At 40.6% G+C, this 18154-nt stretch overlaps 1 protein-coding gene across 1 annotated transcript in view; it reads left to right on the plus strand.

The window, feature by feature from the left end:
• SEL1L (sel-1 suppressor of lin-12-like (C. elegans)) overlaps positions 1 to 18154 on the plus strand; it is a gene marked incomplete at its 5' end in the record, with an annotated part of 28823 nt that overhangs the window by 3864 nt on the left and 6805 nt on the right. The window contains 14 exons of the mRNA XM_010156651.1: positions 480 to 647; positions 1265 to 1370; positions 3087 to 3249; positions 4852 to 4905; positions 4986 to 5045; positions 5668 to 5749; positions 6054 to 6208; positions 7501 to 7557; positions 12120 to 12188; positions 13471 to 13548; positions 14718 to 14780; positions 15565 to 15652; positions 15904 to 16052; positions 16594 to 16759. Of these exons, the coding sequence (XP_010154953.1) occupies positions 480 to 647; positions 1265 to 1370; positions 3087 to 3249; positions 4852 to 4905; positions 4986 to 5045; positions 5668 to 5749; positions 6054 to 6208; positions 7501 to 7557; positions 12120 to 12188; positions 13471 to 13548; positions 14718 to 14780; positions 15565 to 15652; positions 15904 to 16052; positions 16594 to 16759 (1458 nt within the window). The remainder of the gene's footprint in view (positions 1 to 479; positions 648 to 1264; positions 1371 to 3086; positions 3250 to 4851; positions 4906 to 4985; positions 5046 to 5667; positions 5750 to 6053; positions 6209 to 7500; positions 7558 to 12119; positions 12189 to 13470; positions 13549 to 14717; positions 14781 to 15564; positions 15653 to 15903; positions 16053 to 16593; positions 16760 to 18154) is intronic.

The raw sequence follows: 18154 nt of genomic DNA on the forward strand, positions 1-18154 counted from the left end.
TCAGTATCACATTTGTGGGATGTGAGTGCGTCTATCATGATTACATCTAACTCTGGGGCTAAAACGAATATATGCACTGGAATGCACTTTGAGCATAGTTTTTTGCATGAGGAAGGGAGTGCAGAGAAGGGAAAGTGAAAGGAAGGATTGTTTATTTTGGTAGGCATTAAGAGGGTAACTGAGACTTGCTGTCTCCAATCTAAACAAAAATATTTTCTTTGCGTAGAACTAAGGAATGTAAGATACTACCTACCTTCAGTTTCATTTCCTAATTAAAAATAAGAATAATATTTTTTTCAAGTGCTACTTAGAAAAGTAATTGCTTTTTCAGGCTTTTACAAATTAGAAATGATGCTGAAAACTTGATTAAATGTGTAGTTCATAGAAATTAAAACCAACATAAGAGTGCTGTCCTGTATGTAGTAGATTAATTTGTGGAATAAAGGAAAGCAGTCTAATTCCTGGGTATGTATTTTCAGTTTTAACAGCTATTGGTGGTACTGCAGACGGTGAACCTTGCCACATCCCCTTTTTGTTTATGGAGAAGGAGTACACAGAGTGTACGGCAGATGGGAGAGAAGATGGCAGGCTTTGGTGTGCAACAACCTATGATTACAGGAAAGATCAGAAATGGGGCTTCTGTGAAAGTAAGTAACCTGATGTCTTGTTCTTGTCCAAAGAATGCTTTCTTAATCTGTTTTCAGGTCTCTTAATGCCCTTTATTTCAGGGTCTAGTCATCCCTGCCATGTATTAATCACCACTTTATACTGTGATATACAAGTAATTATAAAGGTAAAGTTCTCACAATGGTAAAGATTATAATGCAAATGCCACTTCTAAAGCTGTTCAGGAAATCTTTCAGTGGAAGCATCTATAAAGCTCTTACTTTCTGAGGCTGTAGGATTATAGGGGTTTAACAGTTTCCCATCATACCCACCGATTTGTTGCACAAAGGCAAGCCTTCTCTAGGAAACATACTCCTGAAGGGGAAGAACCTTTCTTCCTTGCACGACTTGCTTTGGAGTAATGAAGACAATTATTTTAACAGCAAACTAATATATGAGAGACATCACATGAAAAGAAACTGTCTACCAAGATATCCAATACCTCCTTTAGGTAGCTTTTTGTAATCACTTGGGTTGTTTATTGGTCTTCAGAAATATATGTTTAGCTGTATTTTCCCTTTAGAACCAATAAGAATTTTGAGAGTATAGTCTTGAGCTGTGTAATTGGAGCTTTTAATGTACTTTTTTCCTTTTTTAGCTGAAGAGCAGTCTAATAAGAGAAGGCAGATGCAAGAAGCTGAGGATGTTTATCAGACTGGAATGAAAATCCTTAATGAAAGCGGTAAAAAGGCTCAAAAGAAGGAGTAAGTCTACCTCCTCCACCTCCACAGGAGAATGATGACATGACTGATCACTCTGGCTTAACTGAAAAATAATTTAAATGAGTTGCCTCAGGACTTTGCGCTTTTTTGGACTTCGAACTATGCAGTGATAGTACCGAAAATTAATAGTGACTTCAGGGTATTTATGAAAACAAATTTGTGCCTGCTTTCCTCTGAATCTACTAAAAGTTTTAGAAGATTAATTTCTGAGGAGTGGTTGTCTTCAAAACATTGACTTAATGCAAGATGGTGCTGCACTAGCTACACTTTATACGTGGCAGCTGCCCAGAAAAAAACTGAGAATGTGAAACAAGATAATTGTCCTTTTTGAAATGTTTCTTACAGTCTGGTTCTCATTCTGCTTCAAAGTTTAAGTGGGAAGAATCAGCAGTTCTTGCTCTGCTCTGGTTTTGTTCCTGCTTTCTGATGTTTTCTGTCGCTATAAAGATAGTATTAATCTCAACAAATTGTTAAAACGCTGATAATTGATACTGTTTGAGAGAATAAGGTTTTGCTTGTAGATGAAACAAAAAAAAAAATAGAATTAACAGAGTGTTCTGTTCATTCTGTCTGTTTCTACTCTGAATATATCCAATTACTGATGAAATAGTTGTCAGCTTACCACTGTCACTAAGAATAGCCATGTTAATTTAGAAATCCCTAGTACTTGTGTTGACAGCTTCATCAGTAAGTGGTGACATCCGGCTGCTGATTATTACGTGAGCGCTATTACTACGTTAAACTTACTTGTGGAGATAAGGGGGTGTATTTCTACTTAAAGTGTCTGGGAGACTGAAGCATAGCTAGAGGTTATCCACCACATTTTGGCAAAGACAAAGGGAGACAGTATCTCTTAGACTCTGGCTAGGGTTTTTTTGTGTAAAATACTGTAGGAATTATAAAACAATGTTAGATTTTAGTTCTCTCGAACACCTTACACTTTCTTCAAAGATGAAATTCTGTGAGGAGCCAGTGTGCCACTGCCTGTCCTAAAGAAAGAAAACAAGTTGAGAATAGAAAGGAAGGGAGGTAAAGAAAAATCTTGGAATGCTATCAGAGGTCTATGAGAAATCAAACTGAAGCATGCTTGACAGTGTTGTGTTATAATGTTTAAGGTTGGAGTTTTTTAAATTACTGTGAAACCATCTGCTGTGAAATTACTTTGGAGGACTACTCTAAGTTCTGAGGCTGAAATAGAAAGGAGGGTTTCCAGAGAAATTTCTCATTGTTACCATGACTGTTTCATTACAAAATTCACGTGTATGCATGCCCCAACACTTAGTCTTTTCATTGGAGACATCAAAGATACTCCATAGTCTCTTTCAGGCTTGTGTTTTCTATCATGAAGCTGTCAGAGTAGTGGTCCTACTAGATACCTAGTACAGAGCTTAAAATGATTGCTACAAAAACATGATCATTTGACCTTAAACTTTTTGTATAACTTAGAGGTGAAGAAATGCGTACTGCTTTACATATGGAGTAGAATGAACACTGAAATCCAGTGTGTCCACTAGCTAAATCATATGAGTTGTTGCATAGATTGACTATTCGGAGCTGGAATAAATAAATATAGTTAGATGCGTTTGTAGAAAATAGAGGCTGAAATAGAGGAACAAAACACCTCCCCAGAATCTTCAGGTTTATGTATAGAATCTGCTGCTTTGCCTCAAGGTGACTAAGAAATTGTTTTCTTTTAAGAGCATATCGATATCTTCTGAAAGCAGCTGACATGAATCATACCAAGGCAATGGAGAAAGTGTCTTACGCTTTGTTGTTTGGAGATTACCTGAAACAGAACATCCAGTCATCAAAAGAACTATTTGAAAAACTGGCAGAAGAAGGTTCTCCTACAGGACAAACGGTATGTATGTCCTCAGATTCTCCTGAGGTTTCCATAGGTTTATAAATTCGTTTATAGATTGTACTTGTTCTAAGGTAGTTTTATAGGTTGTTTGTGCCTCCAGAATAGAGTGAGTGCAGTAAGTGGTATCTGTTGCCTGGTTCAAAGACAACAGACGAAGTTTAAAAAGACCTGCATTATACTACCAGATTTTTTTATATAAAAATACATATTTGTGTGTGTGTGTATATATACATACATCAGCTGTTTTATACATAATACATGTAATATAGTACGGTGGTGGTCTTTTAATTTCTTACCTGTTGTATGACTGACTAGACTGGATGTATAAGGCAAAAAATGGGTAGACACAGGTGACTCCACCCAAAAAATCTTTTCTGAAACTGTTATTTTTTTTCTTGTGGTTTGTGTGGGATGTTTTTTCTTGTGGGATGTTGTGGCTTTCCATCTGCAGTTTTATCCTTGAGATGGCTAGATATACACAGACAAAAGTTTATAATCTAGGAGTTTATAAACTCCTAGGAGCCTTGTGAGCTGTTTAGTGGAATGGGACTTGCTTTATTCATGAGCCTTTGAACATTATAGAATTGTTCATATGTAATTGTTTACATGTAATGCCATAAAATGTGGGTGTTAGCTATTTCAATGTCTCAGTATCTCCATATACTTACTGTTTAGTTCTCTGTTATGTTTTGGAAGTGTCAGCCTCTTTAGGAATTGTCCAGTTGCCTTTAGCTCTTTGGCTACCAAGCCTCCTGCTGTTCCCTGTTTAACGTTGGAGTGCTGATTTAACATAGGAAACAGGAACGTGTACTCTCTAGAGACTTTATATCTCAGTAAAGACCTTGAGTTTTCTTGGTCTAGAATTCAATACTGCCTGCATGAGGTGTGCTTTCAGAATTGCATAGAATAGTCTTAGAGCACTGAAATAGACACCTTCAGTTTATATATAGTGTTATCTTCTGTGGTACTGTACTCTGAGCCACACAGCTGTAACAGGTGTTAGAGCAGTAACTATGTAAATTTTAAGAATAAAAATAACTTTTGAAAAAAAACCTCAGCCAAACAGCTCTGTGTGTATATAAACTGTTTATATTTGTAGTCATAAATGCAACTAACCCATGGCAGAACAGATGCAAAATAGTAAATCTGTAGGGTGCTAGTAAACCAAACAGTAACACCCTTCTAGAGAAGGTTCACGTATGTTTGCACAGGTGTATGAGACAAATAGGATACATGAATAACCTGACCGACATTGCTGATCTTCACTTGAGGGTCTTTAAACTGGGACACTTTCACTGTTCAGGCCCTTTGGATCTACATTTGACATTCAGGGAAGTAGTTTCTTCCTTGTTCAATCCATTAGACTGAATTCTAGCGAGATGTATTTGTTACTGTCCTGGGCAGCCAAATGGTTGAGAAACTTCTTGTTTTAAAAGGGGCAGGGCATGGCCTAGACATAGGAGGTAGCAAAGTGAAGGTAGAGCTTGGTATTCTTTGCAGCTTTGAATTCTTATTTAACTTGTTTATACTGAAGTGTTCCAGGAACACTGACCCTGGATTGTTCAAGGGATGTGCTGACAAACTTTATTTTGTTTCTAGGCTCTTGGATTTTTATATGCGTCTGGCCTAGGAGTCAACTCTAGTCAAGCTAAGGTAACTTAGAAACCTTCAGTGTGTGCTCTTCTATATCGTCTTGGAGACAGATGTTAAATAACAAATGCTTTTGTTTTAAGGCCCTGGTGTATAACACTTTTGGAGCTTTAGGAGGAAATCTGATTGGCCATATGATATTGGTAAGTAAGATAGTTAATAACTTTACAAATGCAAAAACTTTTTTGTACTCTTACATTAAAAATTTAAGCTTTGCGTTCATGTGAATACACTGTCCACATATTAGATCATCATGCATGCATTGGGTGGACAGTAGTATCTTCCCTGATATTCCTTGTTAACCTAAGGAAAAGCATGCTCATTTAAGCTGTGTACCACTATGAATTTAAATGGACCTTGTTTGCATCTCTTGGCATAGAGCAGAAGTGTCAGACTTTAATTTTTATAGGCTAATGAGAACTGTGAAAGCCAGAGATCTTTACAGAAGATACTGGTTTAATGAGTATTGTGAGATTTAAGACAAACAGAGTGCAACATGTGTAAGTAAAAAGCTTTAGGTTTTCTCCCATAAGTATCATTCTGCTCATTTGCTTTTTCCTGAGTAATATCTGAAGTATATTGGGTATGCTTAACCTTTAACAGTGTCAGGCAGTTGCTTTTAACGCAGACACAATGGACTTGTGGCCTTTGTTTTGCTTATTTTCTTGTCAAATCTTGCTCAAATAATGTGAAAAGTTTGTAACCTGACTAGCAGTATGTTGTCAAATAACCGATAGTCCCGTATTTCTGTATTTTCCTTTCTAGGGTTACCGGTACTGGGCTGGGATAGGAGTCCTACGAAGTTGTGAATCTGCTCTCACTCATTACAGACTTGTAGCTAATCACGGTAAAAATTTTTTATTAGGCTAATGTTTTTGACTGTGTATTCCTGTATCATACACCTAGAAGATAGGAATACTACTATCAATGCTAATAGTATAGAGAATTTCTGCTATTAAGTTATTTGGTTCTGAATCATTACAGGCTATTTTTATCTCTCTATTGAAATTTCTTTAATACTTAGAGAGGGTCTAAGTAATTAATTCTCTGAGTGACAGTTTGAAGCTCTGTAGAGACCTGGTTTTACTAAGTTACAGTGTAATTTTTTGTATTGAACAAAACTGTGAATATCTATTTTATCTGTTTTTCAGTTGCTAGCGACATTTCTTTGACTGGTGGCACAGTGGTTCAGCGAATTCGCTTAGCAGATGAAGTAGAAAACCCAGGAATGGCAAGTGGGATGCTAGAAAAAGACTTGATTCAGTATTATCAGTTTTTAGCAGAGAAAGGAGATGTACAAGCACAGGTAAGATTAAGTTCACCTTTTGGCATGTAGAGGTTTTCAAGACATACAGGAACAGCTTGATGAAATATGGAAAGATGCTGGGGCTTTAGTTTTCTCTTTCTCCTGAATGAATCTGGTTGCTATTTCCTGATTAGCTTTTGAAGAGACTTGTATTTTACTGTGTTTAAGGTAGAACTTGGACAAAAAATGCAAATATTTGTGGGGAAAAAAAGTCCAAAACATTACAATCTTAGTATCTTAGGAAAGAGGATCTTGGCTTGCACTAGAAACCAGCAAGACTAGTTTAAGGATAGCTTTAGATGTTGTGGAGGAAGCCTTGATCAAAAGAACTGTCCCTGACAGGAGACCTCAATTTCTCACTGCTGCTGCTGTACATGACATCTGCATGCCGCAGGCTTCAGCTCTTTACACACAATGCAGGAGGGAAAATGTTAATATAGGCAAATTGTCACGATTCAACTTGGTCATATATGACTTAAGAATTAGGTAGCAGAATTCAAATGAACAGTTACTATTTTGTATCTAGGACAGTCATAGAATCATAGAATCACTAGGTTGGAAAAGACCTTAGAGATCATCCAGTCCAACCGTATCTGTCCACCACTAAACCATATCTTTCAACACCTCATCCACCCGTCTCTTAAACACATCCAGGGATGGTGACTCCACCACCTCCCTGGGCAGCCTGTTCCAGTGTGTGATAACCCTTGCGGTGAAGAACTTCTTCCTTACGTCCAATCTAAACCTCCCCTGGCGCAGCTTGAGACCATCCCCCCTCGTCCGATCATCTGTCATTAGGGAGAAGAGACCAACACCCACTTCAGCACAACCTCCTTGCAGGTAGTTGTAGGCAGTGATCAGGTCTCCTCTCAGCCTCCTCTTCTCAAGGCTAAACAAGCCCAGTTCCCTCAGTCGCTCCTCGTAAGACATATTCTCCAGACCCTTCACCAGTTTTGTGGCCCTTCTCTGGACACGCTCCAGGACCTCAATGTCTTTCTTGTAGTGAGGGGCCCAAAACTGAACACAGTACTCGAGGTGCGGCCTCACCAGTGCCGAGTACAGGGGGAGAAGTCATGTCACTTTTATCTAGGATAAATTTCCACTTAGGATAATATGAAAAAGTAGGACTATACTGTAGTTATTGAAGCAAATCTGCCTTCAGACATTGTGGCATCTTTAATTCTGACCTGTTCTGTCTATGTGCATGTAATTAGCTCACTGTTGTCTCTATTAAAGAAAAAGTAAGTCCTTTGGGTAAAGTGTCTTACTTGCAATATAAAATTTATTTTTAGGTTGGCCTTGGACAGTTGCACTTGCATGGAGGAAGAGGAGTAGAACAAAATCATCAGGTACCCTTTCTGTGTATCTCTGCATATTACACTTGGTGGCAAGGTAGAAAGTACAGCTGAGACCACAGTGAAGCAAAAGTGTATAAGTACCCCCAAAAGGTATTAAATAACATCAGTAGTCTTGTTACAGAACTTAATCTTTATGTGTCTAGTACATGGAGCTGATTTTCTTACACAGTTTAAGACAAATCATCTTAGAAATGAGGAAGTCGAAACCAAGTAGTACTTGAAACTGGCTGAGCTTTTATACACGCAGGAGAATCTTCATGACGCACTGTGCGTGCCTTAATGATGATAGTCTGGTTTATGTGGCTTGCAGGAATATTTTGCTTCCGTAGACAAAACAGTGCAACTTTCAATACTGAGGATATTCAGTGTGCATAGAAAATAGAACTTCTGATGTAAGCCAACCTAGCCACTGTGTATAGAAGTTAACAATAGCTACTCTCTTCTTAATGTATTGAAAAAAATGGAGAGCTGAGGATGTGCAGTTCTGAGGATTATTTCAGACTCAGCTATGAACCAGAAATTATTTAATGGTCATCACATTTAAAATACCTTAAAATGGCTGCTCTGTAAGTGTTCAGAGATTATATTAAGTGGTCAGAATGAGTACTCTCAAGCTCTGTGTAAAACTGGAATAGGAACTGGCAGATCTCTTCAAAACAGGGTTTGGAGTTACGATAAGGACGTAAGATTTACCTGTGTAGCTTGTGCTTAGTAGCAGTTTTAGGTGTTTGGGTTTTTTCCTCTGCTTGTTGGAATACACTGTTGAGAGGCATTGCTGCTCACTATTCAGTCAGTGAGGGAAGCTGCTCCAAAGCTGGCCTGATCAGCAGATCTCAGTGCACAGGAGAGTTTCCTGAGGCAGGGAAAAGCCAGGGCAGTGGAGGGACTCACCAGGAGCCAGCAGCTCTCGTGGGAGATGCTGACGGGACCTGGGCACTGCTAGAGAAAGGGCAGCCACACCCATGCCTATAAAAAAAACTGGCCTAGGGAGCGTGAGCTGCCAGAGTGGGCAAAGAGTGTGGCTTGGCAGCCAGGGCGTGGGGCAGCTGTTTTTGTGGCCGTTTGCACGGAGGGGCGTAGTCACCCTACCAGCTCAAGAGATGAGTTCAGTTTTCTGGTCATCACCTTCTCTGCAGGAGCTTAGCTATGATACCACCTGGCTGAAAGCCACGTCCTCTGCACTTGCCAGAATGGATGTGGCAATCCAGAGAGAGCTCACACGAAAAAACACAGCTTCTCAGGTCTCAGGCTGCAGGATGTGCCAGAGCCTTACACTGGTAGCAAGTGGCAGCAGTGCACAGCTCTGTGATGTGTGACCAAGTGGACGATCTGCTCAGCCTGGTGGCAGTGCTACAAGACAAAGTAGAAACGTTAAGGAGGATCAGGGAGAGAAAGACAGACCAGTGGAGCTATATTCTGTCTTCCCCGAGACAGAAACAGCCACCAGGGGAGAAAAAAAAAAAACAACAAAACCACAAAACCAACAACAACCAAACCAAAACAAAAGATTAAGGGGATCATGTATCCTTTCCCTGCCTGGCTGAGGGCAGTAGCTTCAAGGAAAAGAGTGAAAGCAGGCAAGTCCATGCTCAGGGCAGCAGGCAAACCCCCTTCTTGCCCACCTCGCCTTGCAAGGTGACTCTGTACAACAGCCATGACGCTCTGGATGTGGAAGGCTAGTCAATGGATGATGTGGATGGCTGTCTGTCTACACCAGAAGTGTTGCCAAGGTCAGAAAGGCCAATCCTGTGTATCACTATCATCTCCACAAGGAAGAAAAGACGGGTTATAGTTGTAGTCAACTCCCTTCTGAACAGGGGGGAACAGAGGTTCCAATATGCCAGACAGACCCTCCTCTTAGGGAATTCTAGGGCCCAGGTTAAGGATGTCACTAGGAAACTTCCTAGCCTGGTATGGCCCTCAGACCACCTATTACTGCTTTCACGTGGGTGATGATGAACCTGCAATGTGAAGGTCAAAAGGCAGTCAAAAGATACTTCAGGGCCTTGGGACAGTTGGTAAGGGATTCTGGAGCACAGGTTGTTTTTTTCCTCCCTCCTTCCAATTCTGAGCAGTGACATTGGAAGAAACAGATGGGACCAGACTGTTAATACATGACTCTGTGGCTGGTGTCACTGCCACAGTCTTAGGTTTTTTGATAATGGGGTGGCCTACACAGCACCAGGCTTGCTGGCCTCAGATGGGATTCACCTTTCTCAAAGGGGAAGAGGTTCTTTGCTCAGAAGCTAGCGGAGCTCATTGACAGCCCAGCTGAAGTGCCTCTACACCAGTGCATGCAGCATGGGCAACAGATCAGAGGAGTTGGAAGCCACCGTGCTGCTAGACAGCTACAGCCTATTTGCCATTGCTGAAAATTGGTGGGATGAATCCTGTGACTGGGGTGCGGCGGTGGGGGGGGTGGCGCCTGCCGATGGCTGCAAGCTGTTCAGAAGGGTAAGCTGTAAGAAATCAGGACCAGCAAGGTCCTGATAAGGCAAGGGACCAGCATGGATGAGTTGAGACCTGCTGGTCAAACTAAAGGGCAGTGGAAGCACAGACAGGTATTTTAGGAAGAGTATAGGGATGCTGCCCGGTTGTGTAGGGATGGGATCAGGAAGGCCAATGTGCAGCTGGAGCTGAACTTGGCCAGGGATGCAGAGAATTATACAAAGGGCTTCTTACCCCATACAAACCCCACCAATGAGCAAGACCAGCAAACTAGTAATGGCGGACAAGGAAAAGGCTGAGGTACTCGACTTCTTTGCCTCAGTCTTCACTGGCAGTCTCTCTTCCTCCCACTATAAGAGAAGATCAGGTTTGTGACCACCTGAGAAACCTGAACCTACATAAGTGTGGTTCCTGAGAAGATGTATTCTAGAGTCCTGAGGGAATTGGCTGATGTAGTTGCCAAGCCTCCAAGATATTTGAGAAGTCATGGCAGTCAGGTGAAGTCCCTGGTGACTGGAAAAAGGGAAACATGGCACCCATTTTTGAAAAGGGTAGAAAGGAGGACCGTGGAATCTACTGATCTGTCAGCCTTACCTCTGTGCCTGGGAAGATCATGGAACAGATCCTCCTAGAAACTATGCTAAGGTATGTGGAGGACAAGGAGGTGACTGGAGACAGCCAGCATGGCTTCACCAAGGGCAAGTTTTGCTTGACCAACCTAGTGGCCTTCTGTGAGGGAGTGACTACATCAGTGAACAAGGGAAGAGCTGTGGATGTCATCTATCTGGACTTCTGCATGGCATTTGACACAGGCTCTAACAAGATCCTTCTCTCCAAATTGGAGAGAGATGGATTTGATGGGTGGACTGTTTGGTGGATGAGGAGTTGTTTGCATGGTCACATTCAGTGAGTAGTGGTGAAGGGGTCGATGTTCAGGTAATTGGTGACAAGTGGTGTCCCTCAGAGGTCTGTGCTGGGACCAGTACTGTTTAATAGCTTCATCAATGACATAGACAGTGGGATAGATGCACCTTCAGCAAGACTGCAGATGACATCAAGCCGAGAGGTGCAGTTGATATGCCTGAGGGATGGGATGCCATCTAGAGAGACCTGGACAAGTTTCAGAAGTGGGCCTGAGTGAACCTCATGAGGTCCAACAAGACCAAGTGTAAGGTCCTGCACATGAGTCAGGGTAACCCCTGGTACCAATACAGGCTGGTGGCTGAAGTGATTGAGAGCAGCCCTGCCAAGAAGGACTCAGAGGTGTTAGTTGATGAGAAGCTCAACATGAGCTGACATTGAATGCTCACAGACCAGAAAGCCAACCGTATCCTGGGCTGCATCTAAAGAAGCATGGCCAGCAGGTTGTGGGAGGTGATTCTGCCCCTCTGCTCTCGTGAGAACCCCCCTGAAGTCTTGTATCCAGCTCTGGGGGCCCTCAGTACAGGAAAGACATGGACCTGTTGTGGTGGGTGACAAGGGCCACAAAAACCCATTAGAGGGCTGGAGCACCTCTCCTGTAGAGAAAGACTGAGAGAGTTGGGCTTGTTCAGCCTGGAGAAGAGAAGGCTCCAGGGAGACCTTATTGCAGCCTTCCAGTACCTGAAGGGGCTTATATAAGAAAGATGAGACAAACTTTTTGGTAGCGCCTGTTGTGGTAGGACAAGGGGTAATGATTTTAAACTAAAGTAGGGTAGATTCAGACTACATAGAAGAAAGACATTTTTTACAACAAGGGTGTTGAAATACTGGAACAGGTCACCCAGAGAGATGACAGATGCCCCATTCCTGGAAACTCTCAAGGTCAGGTTGGACAGGGCTCTGAGCAGCCTGATCTGCTTGAAGATGTCCCTGTTCATTGTAGTGGGGTTGGAATTAGGTGACCTTTAAAGGTCCCTTCCAACCCAAACCATTCTATGATTCTGTGAATATTCAGAATATAAGTGGGGAACCCTGTTAAATATTAAATTAAATGGGATTGATAATTCTTATCCCCACAAGAACCTGGTAACTTGGCAAACAACCTGCTTGCCTCTACTCCATCTGCAAGAAAAGGTACTAAAGTCATAGTCGTGGTAGGTAAATACTTGTTTCCTTCCCTACAGCGAGCGTTTGAGTACTTCAATCAAGCAGCTAATGCTGGCAATTCACATGCCATGGCGTTTCTAGGAAAGGTAAGAGACTATGAACACCTTCAAAAGTAAGCAAAGTGCTTTTCTATGAGAAATGGCAAATACTTCCTGCTTTCTGATATCAGGCAGTCTAAATCCTGAATGGTGGGATCTAAGTACTTCTATTTGCTACTGTTTTGAGTTGTCCTGCAGTTGCAGTTAGTGTGTTGTAGTCTAGTCTAAATTTTCTGCTTGCTCCTTAACTTTAGGAATGTTTTTTTCTAATTAGTGCTTGAACTAGATTTATAAAAAAAATTAAATAGTTAAATACACGTATGTCCATTTTCAGTGCTGGAGTTCAAAACTCAGAGAAAGCCACTGTGCTCTTCCATACACTGTGGGGAAAAGCTGGGCTTCTTAAAATTTTGTCTAGTGGGAAATACTAAGTTCAGGAAGGAAAAGGCATCTGTATTCTTTGGTGTAGAGAGCTGAGGTTTCTGAGTCAGAGTTGCAAATAGATCTGCATCTACTCTGAACTAAGGCCTGAGTCTGTCTGCGAGGTGAGCCGTTGTATTGGTTTTCTTGGGTTTAAGTCCTTTTTTTAATCTAAAACATGATTGAGAAGCTGCTGGTGGTGATGTTAATGTGTTACTACTTTGGTATGTAGGTCACTTGCCTGAGATCTGAGCTGAGATCAGGCTACCTTCACCCTGTGAGGAGCCAAATCCTTACTGCACCATATTCTTCGTTAGGCTGCAGTAAGCAGCAGCTGTACCTGGTCTTTTTCAGGATGTCACTGCAGTAGAGGATGCAAAATTCTTGGCCTTAGAAAGAGCAAGGAAAAAAAGCATAATGTGCTTGTTAAGGCATCTGAAAGGAGAAATTGCAGGTTCCTGCTTTCTCTACTGCTTGAGTGTTTTGTATCTACTAAATGCTGAAATGAACAGGGTTCAGTAATCTGTTCTTTTTTTGCTTTGTTTTCAAGAAGTATTTTAACTGCCAATATAGTTTGACTTCCACGGGTCTCACCAGATTTTTGCCTGATTGTGTTCTTCACACTGGTACAACTCAAAAATAAAAGGTGTTTTAATGCAAACATTTTAATTTTATGGGCAGCTCATTTTCCGATAGAAAGTTAAACTCTCTGAAACTGAATTTTGCAGCTTAGAGACAGGTTTTCTGCTTATGGGCACGTTCTTTAATGATTATTCAGTAATGCAATAGTTAGAATAGCCTAATGGTACAATAGGCTCCCTCTCATACTGAAAGTGAAGATGTTTGCTTCATGATCTCCATGCTAAGCTGGCTTCTTCAGCTGTTCTTCAATAATGTCTTTCTCCTTCAGATGTACTCAGAAGGAAGTGACGTGGTACCTCAGAGCAATGAAACAGCGCTTCAGTATTTCCAGAAAGCTGCTGATATGGTATGATACCGTATATGCTAGAAATACAGCATAGGCACTAAAAAGTTGATTAGCTCATAAATGCTGCAAATTACACTTCCATGGGCATATTCCTGCTCCCAACTTCTATCCCAGATTCACCTGTAATTAAACCCTGCTTGTCTAAGATGTCGGGAACTACCTCCCATTCTGGTCATGATGCTTGTTGAAGCTGTGTTCAGCACAAGGGGTCTGACTCTTCGGAATGCCGGCATCAGTATGAAATACTGTTCACTAACACTTTTATATATATTCATTTTCATTAATCCAAAGTCATCTTTTCACAGAAATTTACAGTGTACTGGTGTTATATTATATTGGTTCTGTTTTGTGGTCAGTAAATAGATAATGGTTTTGGTTTTGTACCTCTCATAGCAGCAGTGTGTTTGGTTTTTGGCTGTTAATCCCTCGCATCTGCCTTTGACCTATCCCATATGGTAGCATTTATACAGTTAAAGCATGACTAGTCCTCCAGGAAAGTTTGTTTAGCACTGGAACACTGCAGATGAAGTTTTGAAGGGACCGTTGTAAGGTAACAGTCTTCATGGTTCTTGCATTCCACAATTAGATTGCTCTTCTACACCTCTGTCCTAGGGTAAGGATCTCTCCAGTTGATAATTTCCTACACTCACTGAAAGTTTCTGATGTGCCCTGTTGCCTGTCCTGGCACTGAAGGAATACCATGGTATATACTTGTGCAGGGACAGTCGTCAGTAATGCAGCCCACAGGACAGCCACCGATCTGCCCTTACATTAAGACAGATTTTCTGAGTTCCTGATGCTACAGAAGCTCCCAGAACATCTCAAGCTTGGAAAAACTTAAAGATAAATAAGCTATTCATGCCCCACATTTCTATGGGTGTGGATTCTACATAGGACATTTTGAAACTGCACAGTAGACTTTCATAACTACTGTTGAAAACTTTCCTTTTTCCTGTTACTCACCTGTGTAGTTACTGAATAGAAGTTACCAAATACTCTATTTCCTCCCTAAATAAGTATTACTTAGTAGGAGCAAATTTGTTGATAAGTTACAAAGCAAATCTATCTTAAGCACTGTTTGTTCTCATGATGTTAAGGACATACCGAATTTGAGAGATGTAGCTGTAGGTTTTGCCTGTCTTTGCAGAAGTGTTTTCCTGTGTTTGCAGGGCAATCCAGTTGGACAGAGTGGACTAGGAATGGCTTACCTCTACGGAAGAGGTGTTCCAGTGGTAAGCTTTTGACAGTCATCTTTCTTATCATAGGTGATTGTGTAACTTCTTGTTATCAACAGATTATTTTTCTCTGGAGGGAAGTAGTGTAGAAGATTTAATTGTGAAGATTTCTGTTACACTGAACCCTCCATGAAGAAATCTGTAATATAGAAAAAATCACTCTAGAGTTGGCAGCTATGAAATGTGCTGAGTTCCCTCTAATAATTTTGAAAGTGTTGCTGAAGCTATGAGAAATGCATAGCAGTGTAAATTTTTAGCAGGAGCTTTGAACTTGGCTCTAATTTTCTTGTGAAATAAAACAAATTCTATCTCCATTTTATGTCTTTTGTGAGACTAGAAGAATACTTTGAAACTTCTAATTAGTGCATTTGCCTTGTTGCTTTTCCCACAAGAAGGTTTTTTGTCAAATATTTTATATTTAGCCATGCAAACAGATATTCAAAAGTTGAATTAGCCCCGAGTAGAGGAAATAAGTTAAATAATTGTTCCAGAAACAGAATGAGGCTTCCATTCTATTAAGCCTAAGTGTTCGTAGCAATGGTGTATGTGGATACCAGCTTTGAGATAGCTACAGGCTTAAGACATGCTAATATCACTGTAGGCTATTTTACTTTTTGTTTCCCAATTTTGACAGGTGAATATTTTCCCAGTAGAACATCTCCCTGTAATTTTTCTGTAATACAGATCTGTCCATGTGTTTACATAGGTGTGCACGCATATTTTCTTTCTTAAATTGTGGTGTATTTCAAGGCTCTAATGATTGGACCAACTCTTCCTGCAGAACTATGAGCTAGCACTGAAGTATTTCCAGAAGGCTGCAGAACAGGGATGGGTTGATGGACAACTTCAACTAGGTTCTATGTATTACAGTAAGTGCCATGAAAATTATGATTTGCCGGGTCTTAGCATCTGCCCTTTCACTAACTGTTCACTAGGTGGCGTTAGTAGTACAGATATACTGCATGTAACGTGCTCTTACTGCATCGGATTAATTTCTTTTTTCCTGACACTTTCACGACGTCTGTCTTTAATATTTTTTTAAGAGTAAGTACACACTGTATTTCATACAACCCTGCTTTTCACAAGATAATGACTAGCAATGACGTATTCTTTCTTTTAGATGGCATTGGAGTCAAGAGGGACTATAAAAAAGCTTTGAAATATTTTAACTTGGCCTCCCAGGGTGGCCACATTTTGGCTTTTTATAATCTGGCTCAGATGCATGCCACTGGCACTGGAGTGATGCGATACTGTAATACTGCTGTTGAGGTAAGGTCATCCATTTGTGAAGGTCAAATAATACTGACTTGCAAAAGGTTGGATAGAACCATGTCAGCTTATATAGGAAACTTGTCTTAACTGACATCCACTAGTGATTGCAGAGCCAAGGCTATCAAAAGGAAAAGTGATGTGTTATCAAACTGCTTGGTATCTCATGAGAAAAATCCAGATTTTTTTATGTTGATGTGGCAAGTTTGAAATTGCTGTATTAACTTTGAAGAAAATCAGAAGAACGTAATACAAAGCAAACACAAGTATCTTATAAGTACTGAATTCTTCATTTAGGCATGGGTTTACAGGTAAGCTGATCTTAGGAATAATTCTGAGGAAGTGTCTGAGTCTTGGCATGTATTTACATAGTAACCTGTATCTTAAAGTAAGCCTGCCTTAAGCAGTGAGTTTATCAAGTTTTTCCTGTGAAACGTAAATATTTTGCACTGGCATTTGAATGTTAAAAGCTTACTTCCTGCAAAACCTAAATTTCTGAAATTCCTGACAACCAGTCTTCTCCTTTTTTTTCCCTCTGCAGTTGTTTAAGAATGTATGTGAACGGGGGCGTTGGTCTGAAAGACTGATGACTGCCTACAACAGCTATAAAGATGGCGATTCAAATTCTGCTGTGGTGCAGTATCTTCTGTTGGCAGAGCAGGGCTATGAAGTTGCACAAAGCAATGCTGCTTTCATACTTGATCAGAGTAAGGACCTGAATTTGTACTGGAAGTTTTTTATGGAGTTGGCCTGCAGTAGCCCATTTAGTAGAACACTAGAGTGCTAGAAGATAGGATTACATAGCTCTTGTTCAGTTAGAACTTCAGTGAGACTCTTGTCCCCTTTCCTGCTCTTCAGAATGAAAAGCAGTCAGTTTTCACTGAAGGATAAGCTTTCTGGCATAAAAGTTAGAGTACACTTAAATTCTGACTTATGGGATAGCAAGAGAATGCTTTAGAAACTTGCACAGTGCTGAGAACTCTTTCCTGGACTTCCTAATCACAGCCTTAACATTTTATTTTTAAATCAATAAAGTCAGAGTTGCATTAGTTTTAACTTTGGCCTTTACTATGCATATAAGCTTCAGTTCCTGTGGTTCTTCATCTTGTAATGACTTTCGTCAACACATTTTTTTCCCCCCCTTGATTTTTTGGTAACTCTACTCATACTACTCCTGAAGTAGGGATGAAGAGTTGTGCAGTTGGCTTAGTTAGATCTGAAAAAACTTGACCTAGGTCTCTTATTGCAACTAAGTGGCTAGAACTTTGTCCCTGCTTGATGCAGAGGGAGTTACACTAGGTGACCTTCAAAGGTGCCTTCCAACCCAAACTATTCTATGATTCTCTGAGCTTGGATTTCCTAGTTTGAGGTCATAGAGAAACAATGGAAGTACAAGTGACAAATCTTCCTAGAAACTACAAAACGCAGTATTTCAAACTTCCTGGATCTCCAACCCAGAAATCTGGGTGTTTCATTACCAGCTTTAGGGCTATTATATCTTAATATAAAAATCAGTTTTTGGTGGCTGATAGGCTAATCTAATTAATTTCCAGTTAATGTTTTTCAAAGGTGCCTTAGTGACTCGCCTTCAGATAAGCTACAGCAATGACAGTCTTGGCTGGGAGTGCATTCTTCAAAGAGATGGCATCTTTCCCAGGGTTAAAATTCTGATTGTCATTACTTAGATATATCTGCATCTCAGCTAGACATTAATTTAAAGTTATTTTATACACTTTATACAGAAAATCTGTATGTCAACTGTGAGATAGTATATCTGAAACCATCCTTACACTAGAAGTGAAAAGTTGTTATAAATCCTCTGAACTCTGATACTTCAGCAACCCTCTGTGACATGGACAAGTAAAATAACTTCTGAAGTAGATGTAGCACTGCTGGGTAAAATATGCAGTCTCTGGCTGGTTAAGGAGTTTAAGCATTTGGTTTACTTGACTAGCCTTGTTTTTAAGATGGTCACGCTAAAATAGCTTATAGTTTAGCTTTGTATTTGAGTGCACCTTCGTCAGAGCCCGAATTGTGTGCTCTGAAGACATGCGTCTTCTGGCATTCCTCAAGTATACTTCAGATTCTCCTAGAGCAGGAAT

The sequence above is a fragment of the Eurypyga helias genome, unplaced genomic scaffold (assembly GCF_000690775.1).
Source record: "Eurypyga helias isolate BGI_N326 unplaced genomic scaffold, ASM69077v1 scaffold8440, whole genome shotgun sequence".
NCBI lineage: Eukaryota > Metazoa > Chordata > Aves > Eurypygiformes > Eurypygidae > Eurypyga > Eurypyga helias.